Genomic DNA, 26,120 nt, shown 5'->3' with positions numbered 1-26,120 from the left:
GAATGTAAAAAAGCATCAGCTTGGCTCTGATGATAGAATTCTTGGTCCGGAGTCAGAAGTTTGTAGGTTCAAGCTCCACTTTGGGTTTCAGCACATAATGTGGGGGTACATTTCTGCCAGCGCTGAGGGAGCCTTTCAGATAAAAATCAAACCAACATTGCCCATTAAACATTCCCACATTGAACACTCTTTGTTCCAGTCCTACTCAGGTCCGCACCATGACCTCTTTTCCCATTACATTGATGACCGTGTTGGTGCCACTTCCTATTTATGCCCTGATTTAGAGAATGTCATAAATTTTGCTTCAAACTTCCACCTCTCCCTTATATGGTTCATCTCTGACTCTTCCTTGCCCTTTCGGGACTTCTCTCTTTCTATTACAAGCCCAATGACTCCCACAATTACCTAGATTATACTTCTTCCTACCCAGTTTCTTGTAAGGACTCTAATCCCTTCTTCCAGATTTTTCATCTCGGTTGCACCTACTCTGAGGATACCACCTTCCACACCAGAGCTTCCAAAACGTCCTCTTTTTTCCCTCACCTGCAAGACAGAACCCTTGACCAATTCCCATGTTTCTACCCTAATCTCTTCTCCTCCCCCCCCGCCAAGTATGATGGGGTTCCCCCTTGTCCTTACCTTCCTCCCCACCAGTCTCCGCATTCAACAAATCATCTTCCACCATTTACGCCACCTCCAACATGATCCCACCTCCAAACACATCATTCCCTTCCCTCCAGCTTTTTGAAGGACCGTTCCCTCCGACATCCAGATTCACTCTTCCATCACTCCCTGGCATTTTCCCACGCAAACACGGGAGATGCAACACCTGCCCATTTACATCACTGTCCAGGACCCCAAACAATCCTTCTGGGTGAGATGATTTGAGTATTTTTGCAACCCAGTACTATTCGCTGCTCACTATATGGTCTCCTGTACATTGGGGAGACCAATGCAGGTTAAGTTACTGCTTTGTCAAACACCTCCATTTTGTCCAATGGAGATAATAGAAACATGGCTGTAGACAGGACAGGATTGGCAGTTAAATATTGCAGGCTATACTGTATATAGAAAAGATAGGGAAGGAAGAAGGGTTGGTGGGGTAGCTGTGTAAATCAGAAATAACTGGCAGTAGCAAGAAAGGGCAGAACTAACAAAGATAGAAATACAATGCATATTGATTAAGATAAAGGACATGAAGGGATTGGTCACACTATTAGGGACATACTGCGGGCCACCAGAAAGTGGAAAGGAAATGGAGGGAGAAATATGCAAGCAAATAGATGCATAAGAAACACAGAATCATAAATCCTGGGGGATATCAACTACCCCAAAATAAACTGGCAGGGAGAGGGAATGTAAGGGAAGGGGGTGGAGTTTTTAACAGTGTGTACAAGACTCCTTTCTGACCCAACACGCAAGTCCAACAAGGGAGGAAGCACTGCTAGACCTAGTAATGGGAAATGAACTGGAGTAGATACGAGAAGTAAGCATTGAAGAACATCTAGGGAATAGTGATTACAATAATAGGAAATAATATAACAGCAAATGTAATTCCTATCTTCAAAGAGAGACATAACTAATCCAGTTAGCTTAACGTCAGTGGTAGGAAAAATACTAGTATTTTTGCAAAAGACGAGACAACAAAACATTTAGTGATTATAACCAAGGTTTGAGAAGTGGCGCTCTCAAACTGGTATTCAGCATTGAATACCAATGAGGATGACGAAGCTCACCTTTCTGAGCATGGCACCATGGGATAAAAGACTGCACTGGGGGGGGGGGGAGGGACAGTGAAGTGTGGAAATACAGCAGTCATAGGGGATTCGATAGTCAGAGGGACAGACAGGCGTTTCTGTGACCGCCGATGCGAGTCCCACATGGTGTGTTGCCTCCGTGGATACAGGGTAAAGGACATCACGGAGAGGATGCAGAACATTCTGTGGGGTAAAAGGGCACAAGCTAGACATCGTGGTCCATGTGGGTACCAATGACATAGGAAAGAAAAGGAATGAGATTCCGCGGTCAGAATTTCAGGAACTAGGAAGTTAAAAAGCAGGACTTCAAAAGGTAGTAATGACTGGATTAGTCCCAGTGCCACGCGGTAGTGAGTAAGTACAGAAATAGGAAGATAAGGCAGGTGAATGCATGGCTAGAAACATGGTGCAAGGAAGAGGGCTTCAGATTCTTGGGGCAGGAGGGACCTGTTTAAGATGAATGGGTTGCACCTCAACAGAGCTGGGACTAATGTCCTCGCAGGGAGGTTCACTAATGCCTTGGGGGAGGGTTTAGACTAATTTGGCATGGAGATGGGCACCAGGATGTAGCATTCGAAAGGAGAAACAAAGGATTGGGAGAGACTGATAGCACTAGAGTAAGAAACAATACATTATTAGGTGGGATCAGACTAAGAGAGAATACGAAAAGGTTCAATATAGGTTTAGAGTGCATGTGTCGAAATACACGAAGCATGGTAAATAAGGTTGGTGAGCTGCAGGCGCAAATAGCCACATGGGAATACGATGTAGTGGCGATAATGGAGACGTGGCTCAAAAAAGGGCAGGATTGGGTACTAAATATTCCTGGATACAAGGTGTTCAGGAAAGATAGGGAAGGAAAAAAAAATGAGGGTGACGGGGAGTGGCAATATTCATTAAGGAGAATATTGCAATGCTGGAGAGAGAGGATGTCCTTGAGAGGTCAAGAACAGAATCTATTTGGTTAGAGTTACGAAACAATAAAGGCACCAATACACTACTGGGTGTATTCTATAGGCCATCAACTAGTAGAAAGGATATAGAGGAGCAAATTTGCAGGGAAATTACAGAGAGGTGCAAGAACTACAGAGTAATGATAATGGGGGGACTTCAACTATCCTAATATAGACTGGGATAGTAATAGTGTAAAGGGTAGCTCGGGGGAGAAATTTCTGAAGTGTGTTCAGGAGAACTTTCTCAATCAGTATATTTCCAGCCCAACGAGGAAGGAAGCATTGCTGGATCTAGTTCTGGGGAACGAAATGGGTCAAGTGGAGCAAGCGTCAGTGGGGGAACATTTAGGGAACAGTAATCATAGTATCATAAGGCTTAGATTAATAATGGAAAAGGGCAAGGAGCAATCTAGAGTAAAAATACTTAATTGGAGGAGGGCCAATTTCAATGGGTTGAGAACGGATCTGGCCCGGGTAAATTGGAATCAAAGATTGGCAGGCAAAACTATAATCATACAATGGGCGGGCTTTAAAAAGGAGATAGTTCAGGTACAGTCTTGGTACATTCCCAGGAGGGGGAAAGGCAGGGCAACCAAAGCCAGAGCTCCTTGGATGCTGAACAAAATAAAGAATAAGATGAAGCAGAAAAAGGGGGCATATGACAGATGTCAGGTTGATAATACAAGTAAGAACCAGGCTGAATATAGAAAGTACAGAGGAGAAGTGAAAAAGGAAATAAGAAGGGCAAAGAGAGAGTATGAGAATAGACTGGCAGCTAACATAAAAGGGAATCCAAAAGTCTTCTACAGGCATATAAACAGTAAATGGGTAGTAAGAGGAAGGGTGGGGCCGATTAGGAACCAAAAAGATCTACACATGGAAGCAGAGAGAATGGCTGAGGTACTAAATGAGTACTTTGCATCTGGTCTTTACCAAGGAAGATGATGCTGCCAAAGTCACAGTATAAGAGGAGGTAGTTGATATACTGGATGGGCTAAAAATTGATAAAGAGGAGGTGCTAGAAAGGCTGGCTGTACTTAAAGTAGATAAGTCACCCGGTCTGGATGGGATGCATCCTAGGTTGCTAAGGGAAGTAAGGGTGGAAATTGCAGAGGCGCTGGCCATAATCTTCCAATCTCCTTAGATATGGGGGTGGTGCCAGAGGATTGGAGAATTGCAAATGTTACATCCTTGTTCAAAAAAGGATGTAAGGATAAACCTGGCAACTACAGGCCAGTCAGTTTAATTTTGGCGGGGGGGGGGGGGGGGGGGGAAGCTTTTAGAAATGATAATCTGGCATAATATTAATAGTCAATTGAACAAGTGTGGATTAATAAAGGAAGGCCAGCATGGATTTGTTAAAGGCAAATCATGTTTAACTAACTTGATTGAATTTTTTGATGAGATAACGGAGAGGGCAATGCAGTTGATGTTGTGTATACGGACTTTCAAAAGGCGCTTGATAAAGTGCCATATAATAGGCTTGGCAGCAAAATTGGAGCCCAGGGAATAAAAGGGGCAGTGGCAGCATGGATGTGAAAGTGGCTAAGTGACAGGAATCAGAGTAGTGGTGAATGGTTGTTTGTCGGACTGGAGGATGGTATACAGTGGCGTTCCCCGGGTGTCGGTACTAGGACTACTGCTTTTTAAAAAATCTATATTAATGACTTGGACTTGGTGTACAGGGCACAATTTCAAAATGTGCAGATGACACAAAACTTGCAAGTGTAGTAAACAGTAAGGAGGCTAGTAATAGACTTCAAGAGGACGTAGACAAGCTGGTGGAAAGGACGGACACATGGCAGATGAAATTTAACATAGAGAAGTGCGAAGTGATACATTTTAGCAGGAAGAACGGAGAGAGGCAATGTAAACTAAACGGTACAATTCTAAAGGGGGTTCAGGAACAGAGAGACCTGGGGGTATATGTGCACAAATTGTTGACGGTGGCAGGGCAGGTTAAAAAAGCATATGGGATCCTGGGCTATATAAATAGAGGCATAGAGTACAAAAGCAAGGAAGTTATGTTGAACCTTTATAAAACGTTGGTTCGGCCACAACTAGAGTATTGTGTCCAATTCTGGACAACGCACTTTAGGAAAGAGGTGACGGCCTTAGAGAGGGTACAGAAAAGATTTACTGGTATGGTTCCAGGAATGAAGGACTTCAGTTACGTGGATAGACTGGAGAAGCAGGGATAGTTCTCCTTAGATCAGAGAGGTTAAGAGGAGATTTGATAAAAGTGTTCAAAATCATGAAGGGTTTATATAAAGTAAATAAAGAGAAACTGTTCCCATTGGCAGAAGGGTTGAGAACCTGAGGACATAGATTTAAGGTGATTAGCAAAAGAACCAAAGGCAACATGAGAAAAAACTTTTTTTTTTAACGCAGCGAGTAGTTATGATCTGAAATGTGCTGCCTGAAAGGGTGGTGGAAACAGATTCAATTGTGGCTTTCCAAAAGGAATTGGATAAATACTTGAAGAGAAAATATTTGCAGGACTATGGGGAAAGAGCAGGGAATGGGACTAACTGGATTGCTCTTACAAAGAGCTGGCATGGGCTCGATGGGCCAAATGGCCTCATTCTATAATTAAAAAATTCAGCATGGATTTCGAAAAGGAAGGTCATATTTTACCAACCTTACTGAATTCCTTGAAGTAGGAATGGAAAGAGTAGACAAGGGCAAAACGGCAGATGTGGTATGCACAGACTTTCAGACGGTCACATAGGTGCCACATAGGAGACTCATGACAAAGGTCAAAAGGTGTGGAGTTAGGGGCCAGGTAGCAGAATCCATTGAAAGATAGTACAAAACAGAAGAGAGAGGGTAGGAGATACGGGAAGTTTCTCAGACTAGCAAAAAGTGGGAAGTGATGTCTCGCAGGCATCTGTGCTGGGACCACTGTTGTTCTTGTTCCACCATATACATAAATGATTTGGACATAAATTGGAGGTATGATCTTGAAATTTGTAGTAGATACCAAATTGGAGGTATAGCTAATAATGCGAATAACTGCACCAAAACATAGGAAGATAAACAGGCTTGCAAAGTGGACAGATAAATGGCAAATTAAATTCTATACAACAAATATGATTTATTTTGGTAGAAGAAATAAAAAGGCCACTTATTCCTTGGACGATGAGAAACTAAATGGGGTCGAAGAGCAGAGATCTGGGAATATAGATACATAAATCACTAAAAATTGCAACAGAAGTTGATAAGTCCATAAAAAGTGAAAACAAAGTACTGGGGTTCATTTCCAGAGGAATAGAATACAATGCAGGGAGGTATTGTTACATTTATATAGAACCTTGGTTAGACTACATGGATTACTGTGTGTAGCTCTGGTCTCCACACTGCACAAAGGATAATGAAGCACTAGAGAAGAACAAATTTACAAGGATGTTCTCAGAATTGAGAGGATGGAAGTTTCAGGAAAAATTGAAGAGAGAAGTGCAAGAGGAGTCCGGTGGATGTGGAGAAACTGTTTCCACTTGTGGGTGAATCCAGAACAAGGGGGCATAAATAAGATAACCATTAACAGATCAAAAAGAATTTACAAGGAATTTCTTTACACAGAGTGGTGACAATGTGGAACGCGCTGCCACATGGAGCGGTTGAAGCAGATAGCATTGACACATTTAAGGGGAGGCTTAATGCATACACGAGGGAGAAGGGAGTAGAGGGATACAGTAGCATGATGGGAAGAGTTAATTAGAGTGTGAGGAGGCTGGTGTGGAGTATAAATACAGCTTTAGACCAGTTTAGCCAAATGGCCTATCTCTGTGCTGTGCATTCTATGTACTTCTACGATATTCTTAACTCACCACCTCAAATTACCCATGAGGACGGCCTCAACCGGGATCTTGGGCTCATGTCACGCTACACATAACCCCACCAGCGGGGAAAAAAAAAGTTATCTGTTTTTAATACAACTGGACATTCTCTCTCTCTGCCTTTCGGGTCTCTTTCTCTCCTTGTCTGTGTAATTTGACCCTTGTGTATTCAGTATACTGGGACATACTGTTTTCCGTGGCTAGCCTGTCTGAACACCAACTACACCTTTGATTCCCAGCCTAATATAAGATATGCGATTTGAGAACCTCTCATTCACTCACTCACCTGACGAAGGAGATAATCTCCGAAAGCTTGTGATTTTCAAATAAAACTGTTGGACTATAACCTGGTGTTGTAAGATTCCTTACATTTGTCCACCCCAGTCCATCACCAGCATCTCCACATCAAATTACTACCACAGATGCCACTATGACAGTCTCAGAATTACACCTCAGCTGCAGTAAACATAACCTCTACTGGGCTATTTCTACTACCCCTAGATTTTACGATTATCATTTCACCAGCACCTATTCCAATTACTTGCTACCCCATCACAAACCCAATTAATTCCGATATGCTTCTCACCAGAAGCTTCACATCACCCCTTCCCTGTTTTATCGATTGCATACAGAAAACACCACCATCTTGTTTTAAAACACTTCACTGCGATTCAAGCTAGTCGTTAACCATTACATTTTTTTAATGGCCACTGACATTGTACAACAGCAATGCACCAATGGCCTATATGCAATTCTTGTATTATTCATTATTTAGATATGACTTTACTGGTACACAGTTCTTTCGAATATTACACAATAAAGTGGACTTGTGAAGAGTCTTTACATGGACAAAAAAATAATTGCAAGTACACTAGAAAAAGGTACAAGGAGAGCAGTCTCACCACAACTAAGCCGGAATTGAAGTCATACGGCCGGAGCGTAGAAATCACTCTTTTTCTGGGTTCAGATCAACGTCCGGGGGGCCCGGATCGATCTTACTACATAGAATCATAGAAGTTACAACATGGAAACAGGCCCTTCGGCCCAACATGTCCATGTCGCCCAGTTTATACCACTAAGCTAGTCCCAATTGCCTGCACTTGGCCCATATCCCTCGATACCCATCTTCCCCATGTAACTGTCCAAATGCTTTTTAAAAGACAAAATTGTACCCGCCTCTACTACTGCCTCTGGCAGCTCGTTCCAGACACTCACCACCCTTTGAGTGAACCGCACAAACTTACGACCGTAACCTCGGCGACGACTCGTGTAATGTTATAACTCAAACCCGAATGTCTCCGAGGTCCCACCCCAAACCCCCAATACGGATCGGCGGTCAAAAAAAAAACAAGATGATAGCGACCCCGCACCAAAAGCGAGACGGACAGGGTGGTAGTGTTTAAACTGCTTACAACCGTTTTATTTCGTTTAATTTTTGGGACACCTAGTTTTTTTTTAATATGGACCCCCGATTCCGTTATCATTCCTTCTATTGTTCGATATTCACACCGGTTCGTATAAAACTCACCTCAGAACCGCGCAGCCACACATTTAAAAACTCTTCAACCTTTAGCGCCAAAAATGTGGGTCAAATGTGAGTAACCCGGATTCCGATTCGCCAATTCGGTGCCATCTCCCGTCCCAAAACCCCAATCAGAGAACATTTTGCTTTTTTGTTTGTGTGCGCGTGCGGGCAGGCAGTGCATCACGGCGCATGCCCAATACCCGCTCAGTAAGATCTCGCTCGGGCGGGGGCTTGTTGTTTTCCCGGCACGCGTTGCGCGCCTGGCTGGGACGGCGGATTTGAGAAGCGTTCAGTGCGCGACGTTTCGGGAAGCAGAGAGGCGGCGGCGGTCCGCGAGAGGGGAATTTAAACGGCGACAGCTCCAAGTGGGGGGGAGGGGGTTTCGAGTCTGAACCCGCGACTCGGCGGCATTGGAGCCGGCGCAATGAGCTCCCCCAACAGCGGCCTGCAGCGGCAGCATTTTGCCCCCAACAACGGGGACTTCACCTTCGTGTCTTCGGCTGATGGTGAAGGTAGGCCCGAAGTTTGTGCTGTTATGGTGTCTAGTGGTTGTTGGGGCAGTGACAATCTGGGCGGGGTAGGTCGAGCCACACACTGTACTGGGGAGGAAGAGATTCCATAACGATTTGGGAAACTTGCTTTTTTTTCCCGTTCCTAACATGGCCAATGTCAAGTTTCTGGTACTAGCCGATCATGGTATTTGGATTCTGTGCTGTCTCACTTACTAAATTAGGCACAGTTTTGTGCTGCAGGCCCATGCCCACTCAATTGAGATGGCCCAAACCCATTTCCCATAAGGCTCTTATGTTGACTAGACAGACAAGACTTTCCTCTTCTAAGCCTAGACAGGATTTGAACCCAGGTTCCACATGTCTAACTCAATTTCCTCCACTTTTCTTTTGTTATGGTTTAATGTTGTTCAATGCATTTTGTGTGTGGTGGTAACATCTCAAATTGCTCTCACAGATGCTACAACCATAATTGGTAATTCAACCACAACTTGCATTTATATAGTGCCTTTAACTGAGGAAAATGTACCAAGGCACTTCACAGAAGTGTAATCAGACAAAAACGGATGTTGAGCCAAAGGAGGAGCTATTAGGACAAGTGACTCGAAGTTTGGCCAGAGGTGGGTTTTAAGGATGAGAGGAAAGTGGAGAGATGGAAAGTTTTAGGGAGGGAACTTCAGGGTGTCGGACCTAGATGGCTGCCAGTGGTGGGACAAAGGGAGTAAGAAATGCCCAAGAGACAACAGTTGGAGGAGGATTGTAGGGCTGGAGAAGATTATACAGATGGGGGGAACCTTGAAGGAATGTAAACACAAGGATGAGCATTTTAAATTTGAGGCATTTCAGTGCTGGGAGCCAATGTAAGTCAGCAAGCATAGTGTGATGGGTGAGTGGGACTTGGATAGGATATGGATCACAGAGTTTTGGATGAGCTGGAATTGATAGAGGATGGGAGGCTGGCCAGGAGAGCATAGAATAGCCAAGTCTGGAGGTGAAAAAGGCATGGATGAGGTTTTTAATGAAAGATGGGATGAGGCAGGCAATGTTATGGATATGAAAGTCTTTTTGTGTTGGAGAGGATGTGGGGTCAGAAGCTCAGCTCAGGATCAGATATGATGTGGAGATGCCGGTGATGGACTGGGGTTGACAATTGTAAACAATTTTACAACACCAAGTTATAGTCCAGCAATTTTATTTTAAATTCACAAGCTTTCGGAGATTTTCTCCTTCCTCAGGCAAATGTCCTCAGATAGGATGCCAAGGTTGTGGTTTGACCTAAGGCAGTGGCCAGGGAGAGAAATAGTGTCTGGCAAGAGTACAGGGTTTGTGGTGGAGGCCGAAGATGATAGCTTAGGTCTTCGCTATATTTTGACTGGAGGAAATTGCGACTCATTCAGGACTGGATGTCAGACAAGCAGGCTGACAATACAGAGGCAGTGGAGAAGCGGGAGAGGTGGTGGATGTACAGCTGGGTGTCATCAGTGTACATGTGGAAACTGATCCTATGTCTTCCAATGATATTGCCATGGGGTTGCGTTTAGATGAGGAAGCTAAAGGGGTCATAGATCCCTGGGGGTCTCCAGAAATTGTGAGGATGGGAAGAGAAGCCATTGCTGGAGATGCCCTGGCAAGAGTGGAACCAGGTGAGGGCAGTCCCACACAGCTGGACAACAGAGGAAGGGTGCTGTGTTCAACTGTGTCAAAGGCTGCAGAGAGGTCGAGAAGAACGAGAAAGGATAGTAGTGCACAATTGCCACAGTCATATGATGCCATTTATGACTTTAGTTAGAATTCATCTCAAGTGTTGTAGAAGCTCAAAATGTCCACAGACACCGTTTTGAAGGATTAAATCTAAAATTGTACTGATGGGCATCTTTCACGGTTTGAGTGGGATGGTAGAAAAATTTTACACACCTATTAACACAAACCTTACTGACGTTCTGGGGTTTTTTTTGAGTGAGAAAAGACCCTAGGGTGCTGCTGTGAAAATTACCGATGCCTGCCATTACGCTTTACTGGAATTCTAATGTCTTAGAGTACTGAAGTGCTGAATTAATGTACTTGAGATAGCCATCTCAAATGTTCACCAAAGTGATGCAATGGCAGGTTTGTGCTGCATCATGCATTACATCTGCTGCAGTGAAAACTGTAATCATATTTTAAAAATCATTAAGGCAGAATTTGTCGACTTCTAGTCGTTTCAGGTTCTGTTATATATATATGCTGTGTGCCTATAGGATACTTGGCAGCACTACTTTATGATGGAGCAATATTTACTGGATGTGTAAGAATCTGGAGGAAAGGAATGTAGATGCTATGGTAGTAATGAGGAAGATGAATTTGAGCAGCAGTTGCTGAGCTTCTCCAATTTTCTGTTTCTATTTCAGATTTCCAGAATCTGCAGTATTTTGCTTTTGATTGAGCAGCAGTGTTTATTTCTAGTAACATGTATATTACCATCTATGAGATAACTTTAAACTTCAGACATAGTATTTGCTGTAAATTATTAAAAAGTTTAGAATGAAGCAAACTTGCTAGCGTGGACAATTTGATACCACTAATGGAGGGCAGTGTTCATTATTCTCGAATCCCATCATTTTGTGGAATTGTAGTATGCTCGTTGTAGACTTCGTTATATAATTTTGTCTTTTTTTCCTCCATGTCCCTTCTATTTGTAATGACAACGCAACTTAACCCACCCGTTTGAATTCTCAAACATAATCTCAGTTTCGTAGATTGCTGTTACTTCTAAGCAGAGGCAGAGTAGATTGCCTACCTTTCTAATGTGTGGCCATTTAATGAAAATAGCAAATATAGACTTGAGAACCAAAATGATTCCACCTTCTATGCTTTCTGTTTTCCTGAGTATATTCTACGACGTGAGACTCTGGTCCATTTTTGTGATGGGTGTAATGACCCACAAAGTGCAGGAACTTCAGTAGTGTGAGATTTAACATTACTTTCCTCTGTGGGCTATAGTCAAGGAATTCATTACACTAACATATCCATTCTGTATACTGGGGGTAAGATGGGAGGAGAGGAGATGGAGCAGAAAGTTCTTCTTCTTTTAGAAGTGAACTTTAAGGAAAAATGATTTAATTATCTATTCAAAGTGTGAGGCCTAATTAAAATTAAATATTCATTTTTTTTTAAGGATTGCTCTTTGTTAGTGAACTTCACAAATAATACAAGAAACTAATCTATCCTTTTAAAATAAATTCTGTAAATAAAATAATAGCCACTGTGGAAAATTGAGTACTTATTAAAAGTTTAATCAGTTTGGGCACTTCCCTATACTCTATAGAGGCGCTCAATACAAAATTCAGTTTCCATAGGTAAGTCTGGTCTTCCTATGAAGTGAAACTTATGCACAAAGTATCTTTGATAGCAGGATAAACAAGCTATTGTTATACCACTGAGCTATACAACAGAAATAGTACAGGATACTGCTGTGTACTCCTGATCCCTACAAATCTGGGGTTTGGTTGGTGGGGGGGGGGTTATCCAATAATAACAGACCATGTAGCTCAGGCTAAAAGCTACTAAGCATATTTATTTGAAGTAAAATTATAGAGGCACAAAAATAGGCCCGATTTTAAAAAAAAAAAACAGTAGTCCTTGGGTCACACCAGTACCTTTTTCAAAACAATGTTCTCATACCAATATAGCAATCCTTAGAACTCAGCTTGGACTCCAGAGTTCCAGCTTGCTGCAAAAACTTGAGCATGTGGCACAATCTGGTGAAGTAAAGCAATGGTGAAAGCTCATCATATTTATTTCCAGCCTGAGCTGCCTCTGAATACTAAGTCCCCAAGGGCTGCCTCTCAGACTCGAGCAAAATTATCCCAATATTCAATAGTCTTGCTCACAGGACACCTGCCCTTATCTGATTATCAGATCAAAAAATCTGGCCTGCTTCCTTGCAGACAAAACTGCATACATTCTCTGAACGAATAATCAAACCAACTTGGTCCTGATATGAGACTGTCTCTATGAGCAATCAATATCAGAGGTGGAATATCCTCTCAATATCAGTCTCCACTCCAGACCGTGCGGGTAGGCTAGTTCTAAAATAACAACTCAATGCTCTCAATACATACGTTTAAAGTAATAAAGTAGAAATAATATAATCCCGAAATTTAAATTAAATGCAATGATTTGAAACCCGACGTATACTAGACCCATCGCACCCAATACTTTCAGTATAGGGCCATTCTAAAAATTGGAATGTGAAAAAGTAGTTAGTTGTTCAGTTCTTTGTTATTGTTTCTGTTCCTGCAGTGAATGCGGTTTTGTCATTTTCATACTTAGCGAACTAAACGTTTGTATAATGTTGACTTAATGCACTTCGCTACTTTAGGTTTGGCATTTCCAATTCATCTAACCCAGTGTTGTCCAATATGTTAACACTAGCCACCTGTTGCTAATTGGGAATCAGACGTGGCTAATTACATTTCTGATTTAGTAAATAAAAAATGAGTAATAGACTTAGTCGTTGGGCATGTGATCGCAATACTCCTATTTGCACAGCATATGCATGTGTACTTTAATCTTTTTGTGCATTTAGTAAAATGGTAAGACAAAAAGCAGAGTGTGTGTGTGTTTATTGATCATTGTGAGTGCTTTACATCCTTGGTTACTGAATGGAGGTAGATGTTAAGTAAATATATACGTGAAGTATACAAAAGAACCAAAGGTGACATGAGGAAAAACTTTTTTACGCAGCGAGTAATTATGATTTGGAATGTGGTGGAAGCAGATATACTAAACACCAGGGGCCTTCTATTTACTTTCAACTGCATATGCTGTGTACTAAATTATGGTTTCTGTCAAAAGTTTGCAGTGTGTCAGTTCTGCCTGTGCCACATCACAGAAACAGCCCTTATCAAAGTCACAAATGACATCTACTGTGACTGTGACCATGGTACACTATCTCTCCTCATCCTTCTTGACCCGTCTGCGGCCTTTGACACAGTTGATTACACCATCCTCCTCTAACGCCTCTCCTGTTGTCCGGCTGAGTGGACTGCCTATGCCTGGTTGCACTCTGACCTATCCAGTCATAGCCAGACAATCTCCCGAAATAGCTTCTCTTCCTGCCCCCACACCATTACCTCTGGAGTCCCCAAAGGATCTCTCCTTGGCCCCCTCCTATTTTTCATCTACATGCTGCCCCTCAGCGACATCTTATGAAGACATAACGTCAGGTGCCACGTGTACATTGACGACAACTCTGGCCTTTTGTGCATCCCCCAGTTCCTTCACCCCCACCATTGGCAGCTGTGCCTTTAGCCGTCTCGACCCTAAGCTCAAGAATTCCCTCCCTAAACCTCTCCGCCTCTCCAACTCTCCTCCTTTTAAGATGCTCCTTAAAATCTACCTTTTTGACCAAGCTTTGTGTCACCTGTCCTAACAGCTACTACTTTGGCTTGGTGTCAAATTTTGTCTGACGCTCCTGTGAAATGCTTTGGGACATTTTACTACATTGAAGGTGCTATTTAAATGCAAGTAGTTATAATGATAATAAGTGGTTTATCTGGTTTGTCAAATGTATTTAAGCAAGAACAACGAACGAACTTGCATTCATATAGCGCCTTTCACGACCTCAAGACGTCCCAAAGCGCTTTACAACCAATTAAGTACTTTTGAAGTGTAGTCACTCTTGTTATGTAAGAAAGCAGAAATTAGCAGATTGTCAATAAAGTAATCTAGTTTAGTCTTCCAACAAGATTACACCAGCACCCTGACAAAGATCAATAAACAAAATGAGCTTATTCTCCATAATGTTTTTCTTTAAAGATGGTCATTGGGTGAAGCAAAGTATTCAGATTTTTTAGTTGTGGCACATTCTCAAGGTGCCATTAATATAAGTTTATAGACTTGTATAACTGCCTGAAGAATGTGAAATTAGAAACATTCACTTATTCAGACAAAAGCAGAGAAGTAAAAAAAAGGGTTGTGGAGTGAATAGAGAATTACAAAATTGGCATTTCCGAAAAGTAAATGAATTTATAAAATCTAGGTCAACAGAATAAATTCTGATAATTGGTTACACAATACAGTGGTGAAGGCAACAGTAGAGGCAAGCCTGGTCAATGTGAAATGTTCACCTGTGTGCTTTTCGCATCAGTTGTGTTTCAGAAGACTGCTTAGTAGAGCCTAAAAGGAGAGCACAATGTTGGAGGGAATTATGTGCTGCACTATTGGGTAGGAAGATCCTCAGTGTATTCTAGCTAGCATTGGTTTTTCAGTCTGTAATCCTTGTAGCACAAATCTGTTATCTGAAAGATTCCTTTTTTATAGAAATAAATCTATTGAGCCCCGTTGAAGATTTTCTCTAGTGTTTGGGTGGTGGTTATCCACCAGTGCAAGTTATCTTTGACGACCTGGACTAAATATGGATGCAGCATCCATTCAAAAATATTGTATATGCAGTTTGTATGGGACTCAACTTGAGTGCCATTGACTTCTGAATGAATTCTAGCAGGTTTGACATCTTCTGCTTAATTTTTAATCTTTCTGTAGACCTCAGTGGTTCTATGGACTCCCCAGAGGTTAAGCTTAATATGGATACTGATTCTACAAAAGATCCCTCAGCAACTGCATTCCTCAGGAAAAGGGGATATGGATGGCTTCTGGAAGTGGAGGAAGATGATTCTGAGGACACAAAACCACTCCTGTATGTCTGTCTTTTAATTAATTCCTTTTGGGAAGTGCATATTTAACATAATGAGCGTATTTGTGAGATAAATATTACAATATGGATATTAACATAACTTAATAGCATTGTGGGAGCACCTTTACCACACGGACTGCAGCGGTTCAAGAAGGCGGGCAACTAGGATCGGTAATAAATGCTGCCATGCCAGCAATGCCCACATCCTGAGAATTAATTTTTCAAAAATTACATTAATAAATCCATTGTGACTGAGCACCCATTTCTGTTGAAATAGGAGCTTGCTAACCTAGTGCAATGTTAGGTTCAATGCAAATATTAGCATAACTTATTATCTGGGAGTGCCCTCCATATCTGGCTGAATGCACCCAGTATTGAAATGGGCTTCTGAAAATTCTACAGATCAAAGTAGAAATTAGGCACACAAAGTAAACTTGTCACACATAGGGGAAAAACGGGCATGTATTTAATGCACTGAAATTTTTTTGACTTCCAAATATCCAACACAAGTTTAATATTTTTAGCAGGTTGGCATGTTTGACTTCGGTTGTAGTTCAACAGCTTCATTGTGTATGTCACACTTGAGCCTGGCTTCAGGAGACCACTCTATCTTGTGTAGAAGAGGCTTTGGTGAGGTGGTGGCCTCTTCAACATCTCTTGCGTTGTCCCTTACACATGCCCACAAGTAACCATTCAGTTATGGTTCTTGGTTTTATTCAGAGGGTGGCTGGAAAAGAGGAGGAGCATTAATGGGCCCACTATTGAACCAGACCAGCTTTGTTTGGGCTTCCAGTGAAAATTCCCCGAAGTTCTGGCATCGGTCAACTGAGTAACTTTTCTAATGCTTGACGAACATCCTAGTCATGTGTATTGTAGCAGACTGCCAAACTTATTGTTTCATTATTATGGGTACTTGAAGTGTATGATCCTGCATTGAAAAACCACTATCCATTTAATGCAAGTTAGGGAATGTTCGGAAAATCTGATTTCTGTAAATCCATTAGTAATGAATGCAGAGTGCAACTACGGTATCGTGAAGCTGGAGGCACCTTGAGATCCAGATTTTAAGTGCCTCTTCCCATTTTCTGAAATTTGTTAACTTAAATTGAATTTTTTAAAACTCTATAAAATAATGTTAATAATTTCAACTGCATAGATTAGTTCCCTGAGAATAGCAGCACAATTAAAAGAATGTGGCTGATAAACTTAACGTGATCAAAGTAACTTCAAATTTTAAAGCAACATTTAAAAATTCTGCGATAGAATTTTCTGCGACAGTACTGATTTACATTCCTTTTTTAAAAATAAAAGGAATTGTTGGCTGATTTGAAATCCAGTTATAGTTGACAATTACAAATGTGCTTGGTATTTTCTAAACTGAGTTTTCAGTGATACTCGGTGACCGTATCCATTTGGAGATAGAACTCAGTACGTTCACTGCTAAATTGGATGGTAACCCTGTGAGTAAGTACTTAATGCCAAACCTCCCTGGTTTTACTGTTTTCTTCGTTTTCTCCCTCTTCCTCCACCGAAGGCATTGATTCTGGAGTATGGCAGCCATGGAACCATACTTTGGTCCTTTGCCCATTAGTCTGTGTCTTCATTTGTTAGCCTGGAGTGTGAGTGGAGGCAGGCATTGAGAAGTTGAGGTAGGGAGAGATATTACAACCAAGCCTGCATTTTCATTTGATGTTTACATTTGTTGTGATCTTACTGCCACCCTGGCTGAGATCCACACAGACTGGCAATTGAACCTGGAAACCCTTGATGAGTATAGCTCATGCTGCCTTTACCAGCTGAATCATGAGAGCGCACCTGCTTTCAGTTAAAATGTGTTTTTTGGGGCTCTTCTGTGGTTGCATCAGAGTGGTGTACGGCAAGGGGATTCCCTTTTAGCCTGTTGCTCAGTGGCATTGGAATCAGTGTTCATGGTCCCTTTTAGAGACTGATCTTGGGCTGCTTTTTGTTTTTAACATGTTTTTAGCACAATGTTTCACATACAAACTGTCATTTCTATTATGAAATTTTAAATCTCTTCTCAATGCTGTAGGGAGGAGTTGGACATTGATCTAAAGGATATTTACTACAAAATCCGATGTGTGTTGATGCCAATGCCATCGTTGGGCTTCAATAGACAGGTCGTGAGAGATAATCCTGACTTCTGGGGGCCACTGGCTGTGGTTCTATTCTTTTCGATGATCTCGTTATATGGACAATTCCGAGTAAGTGTATTGGAGATGGAGCAACAGATAAGACTGATGTCTGCTATAAGTCTAAGTGCAATATGGAGTATTTTTCCCTCCATTTGGTGAAAAGTGCTGACCCTTGATTACAAGATTTGAGAGGTTACACCAGCAGTCTGCAAAATGATAGACATTTGATAGGTAGATACAGAGATACTATTTCCTCTGGTGGGGGAATCCAGAACAAGGGGGCATTATCTTAAAATTAGAGCTAGGCCATTTAGGAATGAAATCAGGACACACTTTTTCACACCAAAGGTAGTGGAAGTCTGGAACTCTTCCCCAAAAAGCTGTGGATGCCAGATGAATTGAAATTTTCAATACTGAGATATAGATTTTTTTTGTTAGGTAAGCGTATCAAGAAATACGGAGCAAAGGCAGGTAAATGGAGTTGAGGTACATCATCCATGGTCTTATTGAAAGGGGAAAAGGCCTGAGGGGCTGAATGGCCTACTCCTGAACCTGTCGAGCTATGTTCCTATGGAAACTAAGAGTTAGATATAGTTATTCCTGATGTGCTACATAAAATAAATGGTGTCAAAGGGTTATTAATCTGATTCAGATTCTATTTAAATTTTTGGCCAAACAAGGGGAAGAGATGACTGGGTATTCTATGGTGAGTGGCTCACCTCCTGACTCCCCAAAGCCTTTCCACCCCCTACAAGGCACAAGTCAGGAGTGTGAAGGAATACTCTCCACTTGCAACAATACTCGAGGGACACCATCCAGGAAAATGCAGTCCATTTGATCAGCACTTCATCCGCGAGCCTAAATATCAACCCCTCCATCACCAGTGTACCGTGGCTGCAGTGTATACTATTTACAAGATGCACTGCAGCAACTTGCCAAAGCTTCTTCGGCAGCGCCTCCAAAACTCGCAACCTCCAACATCTAGAAGGACGAGGGCAGCAGATGCATAGGAACACCATCACTTCCAACGTCCTGTCCAAGTCACATGCCATCCTAATTTGGACATATATTGCCATTCCTTCATCGTCGCTGGGTCAAAATCCTGGAACTCCCTACACAACAGCATTGTGAGAGCACCTAAAGGCCCAGACCACCACCTCTAGGGCAATAAATACCGACCTTGCCAGCAATGCACACATCCCCGAGAAAGAATAAAAAGATCCATATTTGGCTTAAGTCTACCATTTGTGCACCTGTGAGCTACATTTTGAAAGTGGCAATGAGAATCTCTGCTATAACTAGCTTGCTGTGCTTAGTTATACAAATCACAATGAGATAAATTACAATTTGTCTTCTAGAAGCATCTGCTGCGTTGCCATTTCTTTACTTAGATGCTTATTGTCAAATTGTTTCTTTACCTGTTATTTCCAAGAAAGTAAAATTCCTTGTAGAATAAAAATATCATGTATTGTTTTAATTGTTCAGGTTGTTTCATGGATTATAACAATCTGGATATTTGGGTCGCTAACCATCTTCTTATTGGCTCGGGTTCTTGGTGGTGAGGTAGGTACTGCTTAATTGTTAATGTGTGTTGTTTCACTAAATCTAGACAATGATTGTTGTACAGATCTGGTATTGTAACAAATTTATGACACGTGTAACTTGTCTTTCCTAATTTACAGGTTGCATACGGTCAGGTTCTTGGCGTGATTGGTTATTCACTGCTTCCTTTGATTGTAATTGTTCCAGTCCTTTTGGTTGTTCGATCATTTGAGCTTTTATCTACAGTTATAAAGGTGAGTTTCTGTGTATGAAAATTTTAGTTTTACTGCGATAGATGTGTAAAATCTTGCTTTTATCCGTGATAGTTTAGATTGTGACCGTTTGGATGTTTTCTTCAAGTGGTATATTTCTTAACACTTGAATGTCCTTGAAGCTTGAATAGAGATATTCATTTTGGGGCCAGAAACCTTTTTGGGATCTCTCCAATCTGTAAAACATCTATTAAAAATGTTGAATCCAATCCTCCTTCTGGCAATCTGGTCTGTTAGTTTTTACTAGTTTGACCTGTGGCATTCATGCACCCCATACCTCTTCCTCCAGTAATTTTGATGAATTGTGTGAGCAATACACACATTACTTAAACCCCTCCGGTCCATGGGGAACATGCAGCCCATTAGTAGAAATAACTGTTTAAGCATTCAGTAGGTTGGCAACCATTAAAGACTACTGACCTTTATTTTCATAGGGTTGTTCTAGAACCCTGAATGAGTTTTGAGTTTGGTTTGGTTAGTAGCACTCTGACCTCTAAATTAAAGTAATGAGTTCAAGCCTCACTCCAAGATTTGAGCACATAATTTAATCTGACACTTCAGTGCATTACTGAGGTGTGTTATGGTGTGAGAGGCGCCATCTTTGAATGCAGTATCAAACCAAGGCCTCATCTGCCTGTTTAAAGAGCAGTGAGTTCTCCTGGCACTCAGATCAACATTGCTCCTTCAACCAACACCACCAAAAATGAATTAACTGGTCATTCATCTCAATGCTGTTTGTGGGACATTTGTGGTGCCAAAATGGTTATTTGTTCAATTACATAAGTTACTGCACTTTGGAGTGTGTGATGAACTGAGCTAGATTTCAGAGGGGCATGGCTGAAACATTTATTTTATGTAACTTTCTTGGTGGAAGGATTTTTTTTACTCTGGTCCTGTATTTTCTCACATGGCTAGCTACATGTAGCCATTTCGGTGTGCGTGTGTGTGTGATTCATTTTACTGTGTCTATGACCAACATCACTGAGACACAATTAACTATTTCCTATATGCTTATTTTGCTGTCCATCTATTCTAAGTCTGTCTTGTCTTCAGATACGCAAACAGTATTGTGGATAAATGTTCCAAATCAATTGTTGTTTTTAAATGTAGCATGAGGAACACCACAGGAGATTAACTATACTATCAAAGGGTGAATACTGTAACTTTGACACTGAGGCAGATTTATGCACTCACACTGAATGCACTGTTAAAGTCAGTATCTGACCAGCTCGTAGACTTCTACAACCTCCAGGACTTGTGGAATAATATTTTGGGATGTTTTCTTCTTCAATTCCTTTCCCAGAATGTGTATTTGAGGCTAAGAATTTGCTATGTGCGAAACAGAGGATGCAAACCTCTTCTGTTACTCTGGTATAGTGTGTTAGAGATGTTCAAACATGATCTTAATGAATCATGCTGATGAATCTTGTTTTTCAGCTGTTTGGTGTATTCTGGGCTGCTTACAGTGCTGCTTCCCTGCTGGTTGGAGAAGAATTCAAAACAAAGAAGCCTCTTCTGATATATCCGATATTTCTTTTGTATATCTACTTTTTGTCCTTATATACTGGTGTCTGAGATTTATGGAATCTGAAAATGGAAGTATTTACTTTTTGGACTCTGTTCAGCAAGGACTGTTGCAGATTAGCAAAGGAAATTGATGTGGAAAAGTGCTATTGACTCTACGTGCTGAAGAAAATGGGTTTCTTCCCTACCCGCCAGACTTCAAGCGATTATTTTGGGGTCTAAAAGCATAGTTCTAAGGTTTTAAACACTAGAAAGAAGCTACATACATTTGTATCTAATTCATATTTTTAAACTATTTTGGTTTGTGCGGAAACAGCTCAAGACTGAAGGCAAAGGCTGTGGCCAGTTTGACTGGGAATGGATGGTGGAACAGTGCTAAGTGCTCTGTGCCAAAGCATCAAGAATGACATAGCCAAGGAAGTGCATTTATGTCAAATGCATATTGGATTTTGAAACAACCTGAAAGAAAAATTTAAATGTTAAAGCATTGTGTTTTGAGATCATTGTACCTTTTAAAATGTGCAGTTTTATGGGATTCTAATAAGTGAAATTGATTCTGTAGATATCTTTATTTAAGGCAATGTAATCCTGCAAACAGATTTATTCCAAGCATTCTATAAGTTAAATTTTGTGTAGATGAGTTCAAATTTCATTTAAAGCTGGGTGCCTTTTGCTTGGATTTTTTTAGCTGCTCTCTGGCTGTTGTATACAAAAATTAGTAACAGGCATTTGTATAATAAACTGCAAATAAGGTGTCTGTGGTTGGCTGTTTTAATATTCTTAATATTTAGCTGGGTAAGTGCAATTTTTAGGATTTGGCTTCAACAGTACAATTTGATTTTTTTTCCTCAATGTATTGGGTTTAAATTGCATAGCATGATTTCATCCTTTTAATTTTTTTAACTACTTTTAAAAAGCACTGAATAAGCTTAACTAACTTGGGTGATAGAGCTGAAGTGCATAATGGATGAGTGGCTATATGTCTTGGATCCCATGTGAAAATGGGCAAGTAACTGCCAAAGTATTTAGTCTATACTCCATTCTGCTAGACCTTAAATGCTGCTTCTTCAGTGATGTATCAGAACCAACTAGCTTAAGATTCAGAGTAAGCCTCCGTGCATTCTTTGGAACCATTTTTATATTTATTGTACCTTAATGATAGCAGATCTGAATAGTTATTAAGGGTAATAATGTGGCACTAAAGAGACTTTGACCGTACTGGAGTGTCAAAGCAGGTGTCTCACTGTTAAATGGCACTTGCAAGTATAAGAAACCTAATACAGTCGATGGGAGTAGCGACCCACTTTTTTTATTGGTCTTGCGATCTGCTGTGCCCTGCTAAATGTACTTAACCAATTTGATGCATCTAAATGTCTGAGTTGAGATGCAGAATAGTTATGACATAAGCACACTGCCTTACAGGTGTGGCACAGTGACCATTCCAGGCTTTTAAAATGTGATCTGCATTAAAATGGAATTGAACCAATTTTTTTGTTCTTGTCTGAAAAAGATGCAAAGATTCTGCAATTAGGAAACTCTTAAAGGCCAAATAAATAACTTTTTTTGCATGTGCAGGACACTTTGCTTCTGTGCAGAAGAACATGTCTTCATATATATATATAATGGGCTTACAAGAGACCAGGAGCAAGCTGAAATATAAAAATGGGGGCGTGTTCACAAGTCAGATACGGATGAGGAAAGTTGGTCAGCCCATCTTAGCTTATCCGTCTAAAAAGACCTGATAGCTTCACCCCTTAGTCGTTCTGTTTTCCCCCCTCCCCCCTTCAACCATGGCATCCGGTTATTTAATGATTCCAGGGTTTTGACCTCCACTAGCCTACCTTGTAGCCTGTTCTGCGTATTTATCACTAAGAAGAGATTCCTGACCGTGCTGAATTTACTCATTTCAACCCGTGTTCTTTTGTGCTTCTGTCAGGGTTTACATCATGATTTAGATTGAAGTTATGTTCCAGAACTACCATTTTATATCATTTTTACTATCTCTTAAAATCACTCCTCGATCACCTCCTTTCAAGACTGAAACCACAAGTTTCTCTATTTTCACGTAATTCAGTCCTCTGACACTGGGGATCAGTCTTGCGTCTTTTCTCTGAACTGTTTCCACCAAAACTTGATAGTTTTCAAGGTTGCTCTGACCAGAACACTTGACTACATTTGACTTGAACTTGACTTGTTTTGGTTATATAGTTCAACATCCCTGTTGCTTTTTTGAGTACTGTTCTGCAGTAATTGGACGTGGCAAGCCTACTAAAGCCCCCTACATCTTTCAACTTGATTCTCAACTATTTTGACATCATCCATTCTTAGATCTTACTCTGAATCTCTGCTTTAAGCTTAAGTAACCTTTTTGCAGAAGTTTGTCAAATGCTTTTTAGAAGTTAAGATACACCATATTGTAGAACTTTTCACAGTCCACCTCGAAAGACACTGTCAAATAGGGTAATGTTTTGCATTATCTTTTTCATGTGTCTTGGAATAGACAAAGGAATATGAATTAGAGATTGGCTTCAGATCAGCTATAGATATTTTTGGTTCTGTCAGAAAAGTATTCTGATTCAGTTACAATTCAACAAGGGTTGTATTTCCCAGAGGGTTTTGCTCATCCATGTTGCTTGTATTGAGAAATCATGAAAATTAATAGAAGATTACTTGATATCCATCAGTTTTTGAGGTGTTAACGTCACAAGCTTGCAGACAGGGGAAGTAGATGAATTAATATTTTCTACTCTGACCAAGTGTCTGCTTGAAAAGATGACAGATAATGTCTATGACATAAGGTTTCCTTTGACATAAAGGCACTGTTTAACACCTATGACATAGTTTCCTGTGACAGAACGACACTGTCATTACTGGCCACCAGTTCAGTGTTGTAATTAGCACTTAAACTGTGTGCACTAGGTAGGAATATCGTCTCACCATCTATAAACCTCGCCTCGAAGTCTTTGATAAACTATCTTCTGAATTTCTTGCAGATTATTGGACTGTGAAAGAAATATAATCTGAAGAAGATAGTTTAATGCTTTGGACTGATTCAACCTTTGTTTTCTAAGTATTTTGTGAGAATATCTTGCTGATTTTTCTTCCAAATAAATATTAGTTTTATCCTGATTGTAGCTATTTGACAGCATAATATTTACCACCTTTATAAAGTGGAGAGTGTGATGGGTTTGTTATGTGGTCTCTGGTACATTTTACCATAATAAAAAGGTAATTGTTAGGCCTGTGGCATGCTATCTCATTCTTGGAAAGTATAAAAATGTAGGTTTCAGCTCAGGGCATGTGGTTGCCTATGGAAACCACCTTTTTGCTGTGAGCTTGAGTTGTGTTGGGAGGGGAAAACCCCAAATTATGTCACTTCAACAAAAACATGTCAAGGAAGTCAGTCAAAATCCATGTTGGTTGCTATTTACCAGGTTATACATGTAGACTTTGGGAGATATGATTGAGGTCTTTAAAATGAGGGGAGTAGATTCTGTTTGGATGGAAAAGTTAATTGAGCTGTATAGAGAAGGAAGGGAATGTATAACTAGGTGGGGTGGCCTCAATAAGGGAAAAGCAGTTGCCATCTGGGTGCCATATTTTGGTAAGGCCAAGACTTGACATTAAACTCTCTTAGAGAGAAATGTAAGGAATCTTACAACACCAGGTTATAGTCCAACAATTTAATTTTAAAATCACAAGCTTTCGGAGATTATCCCCTTCGTCAGGTGAATGAGTGGAAAGTTCTCAAATCGCATATCTTATATTAGGCTGGGACAGCATCACACCAATCAAAAGGTGTCGTTGTTGTTCAAACAGGCCGGTCACGGAGAACAGCACGTCCCAGTACAATGGATATACATTGTGTCAATTACACAGACAGAAAGATTAAAAACATAACTTTTTTTTTCCCCTTTTTGCTGCTGGGCTTATGTGTAGCGTGACATGAACCCAAGATCCCGGTTGAGGCCGTCCTCATGGGTGCGGAACTTGGCTATAAACTTCTGCTCGACGATTTTGCGTTGTCGTGTGTCTCGAAGGCCGCCTTGGAGAACGCTGACCCGAAGATCGGTGGCTGAATGCACTACCTCATCCGTTGCAGGAAAGGATGCCCCGGAGCATGATACATTGGCAAGACCATGCAGACACTGCGACAACGGATGAACGGACACCGCGCAACAATCGCCAGACAGGAGGGTTCCCTCCCAGTCGGGGAACACTTTAGCAGTCAAGGACATTCAGCCACCGATCTTCAGGTCAGCGTTCTCCAAGGCGGCCTTCAAGACACACGACAACGCAAAATTGTCGCGCAGAAGTTGATGGCCAAGTTCCGCACCCATGAGGACGGCCTCAACCGGGATCTTGGGTTCATGTCACGCTACACGTAACCCCACCAGCAAAAAGGGAAAAAAAAGTTGTTTTTAATATTCTCTCTCTCTCTGCCATTTGGGTCTCTTTCTTTCTGTCTGTGTAATTGACACAATGTATATCCAGTGTACTGGGACGTGCTGTTCTCTGTGACTGGCCTGTTTGAACAACAACGACACCTTTTGATTGGTGTGATGCTGTCCCAGCCTAGTATAAGATATGCGATTTGAGAACTTTCCACTCATTCACCTGACGAAGGGGATAATCTCCGAAAGCTTGTGATTTTTAAAATAAAATTGTTGGACTATAACCTGCTGTTGTAAGATTCCTTACATTTGTCCACCCCAGTCCATCACCAGCATCTCCACATCATCTCTTGGAGAGAGTCCAAGCTTGAAGGTGGATGAAAAGAGTGCAGGCATGGCATTTGATGGTCTGAATCCATTTACGTCTCCTTTGGCCTGGTGCACATATTTTTTCTGATTATACCTCAAGTGCCTTGGCATTTTTTCTAAGTTTAACTTAGCTAAAGTTAAAGCTCATAGAATTGAAGGCAAATTATGGATCTGGTTAGGGGATTGGTTGGAAGAACAGAGAGTAGGGATACTGGGTATGTACTCGAATTGGAAGGAAGTAACTAGTGGTGTCCTACAAGGATATTTATTAATGACTTAGATAACACATTAGGAAGCCAAATATCCAAGTATGCTGATGACACAAAGATTGGTGGCATAGTAAGTGTAGATGGGAACATAAAATTACAAAAAGACATTGATAGATTTAACTGAGTGGGCAAAACTGGCAGATGGCTTTCAATGCAGGTAAGTGTGAGGTCATCCATTTTGGACCAAAAATGGATAAATCAGAGTATTTTTTTAAATAGTGGAAAGCTGAGAACAGTGGAAGTCCAAAGATATTTAGGGGTCCATGTAGACAATCACTAAAATGTAGTGGTCAGGTACAAAAAATAATCAAAAAGGCTAACAATGTTCCCCTTTATAC

The 26,120-nt window shown here is 41.1% G+C and overlaps 2 protein-coding genes across 2 annotated transcripts in view; one reads left to right on the top strand and one right to left on the bottom strand.

The window, feature by feature from the left end:
- The window catches only part of exo1 (exonuclease 1), a 31,475-nt gene extending 23,320 nt beyond the window's left edge, over window positions 1-8,155 (bottom strand). Inside the window, exon 1 of the mRNA XM_067988286.1 lies at window positions 8,078-8,155. The gene's annotated coding sequence lies outside the window, so the exon portion shown is untranslated. The remainder of the gene's footprint in view (window positions 1-8,077) is intronic.
- Window positions 8,156-8,282: 127 nt separating this feature from the next.
- Window positions 8,283-23,988, top strand: yipf4 (Yip1 domain family, member 4). Its single transcript, XM_067988689.1, has 6 exons — window positions 8,283-8,586; window positions 15,109-15,262; window positions 17,310-17,481; window positions 18,898-18,975; window positions 19,095-19,208; window positions 20,664-23,988. Exons 1-6 carry the CDS (start codon window positions 8,499-8,501, stop codon window positions 20,799-20,801), a joined length of 744 nt encoding a protein of 247 aa, XP_067844790.1. The 5' UTR covers window positions 8,283-8,498; the 3' UTR covers window positions 20,802-23,988.
- Window positions 23,989-26,120: the final 2,132 nt, after the last annotated feature.

Source organism: Heptranchias perlo, chromosome 8, assembly GCF_035084215.1.
Source record: "Heptranchias perlo isolate sHepPer1 chromosome 8, sHepPer1.hap1, whole genome shotgun sequence".
NCBI lineage: Eukaryota > Metazoa > Chordata > Chondrichthyes > Hexanchiformes > Hexanchidae > Heptranchias > Heptranchias perlo.
Note: the sequence above shows the minus strand (reverse complement) of the source record. Positions and strands in the feature narration are given on the sequence as shown.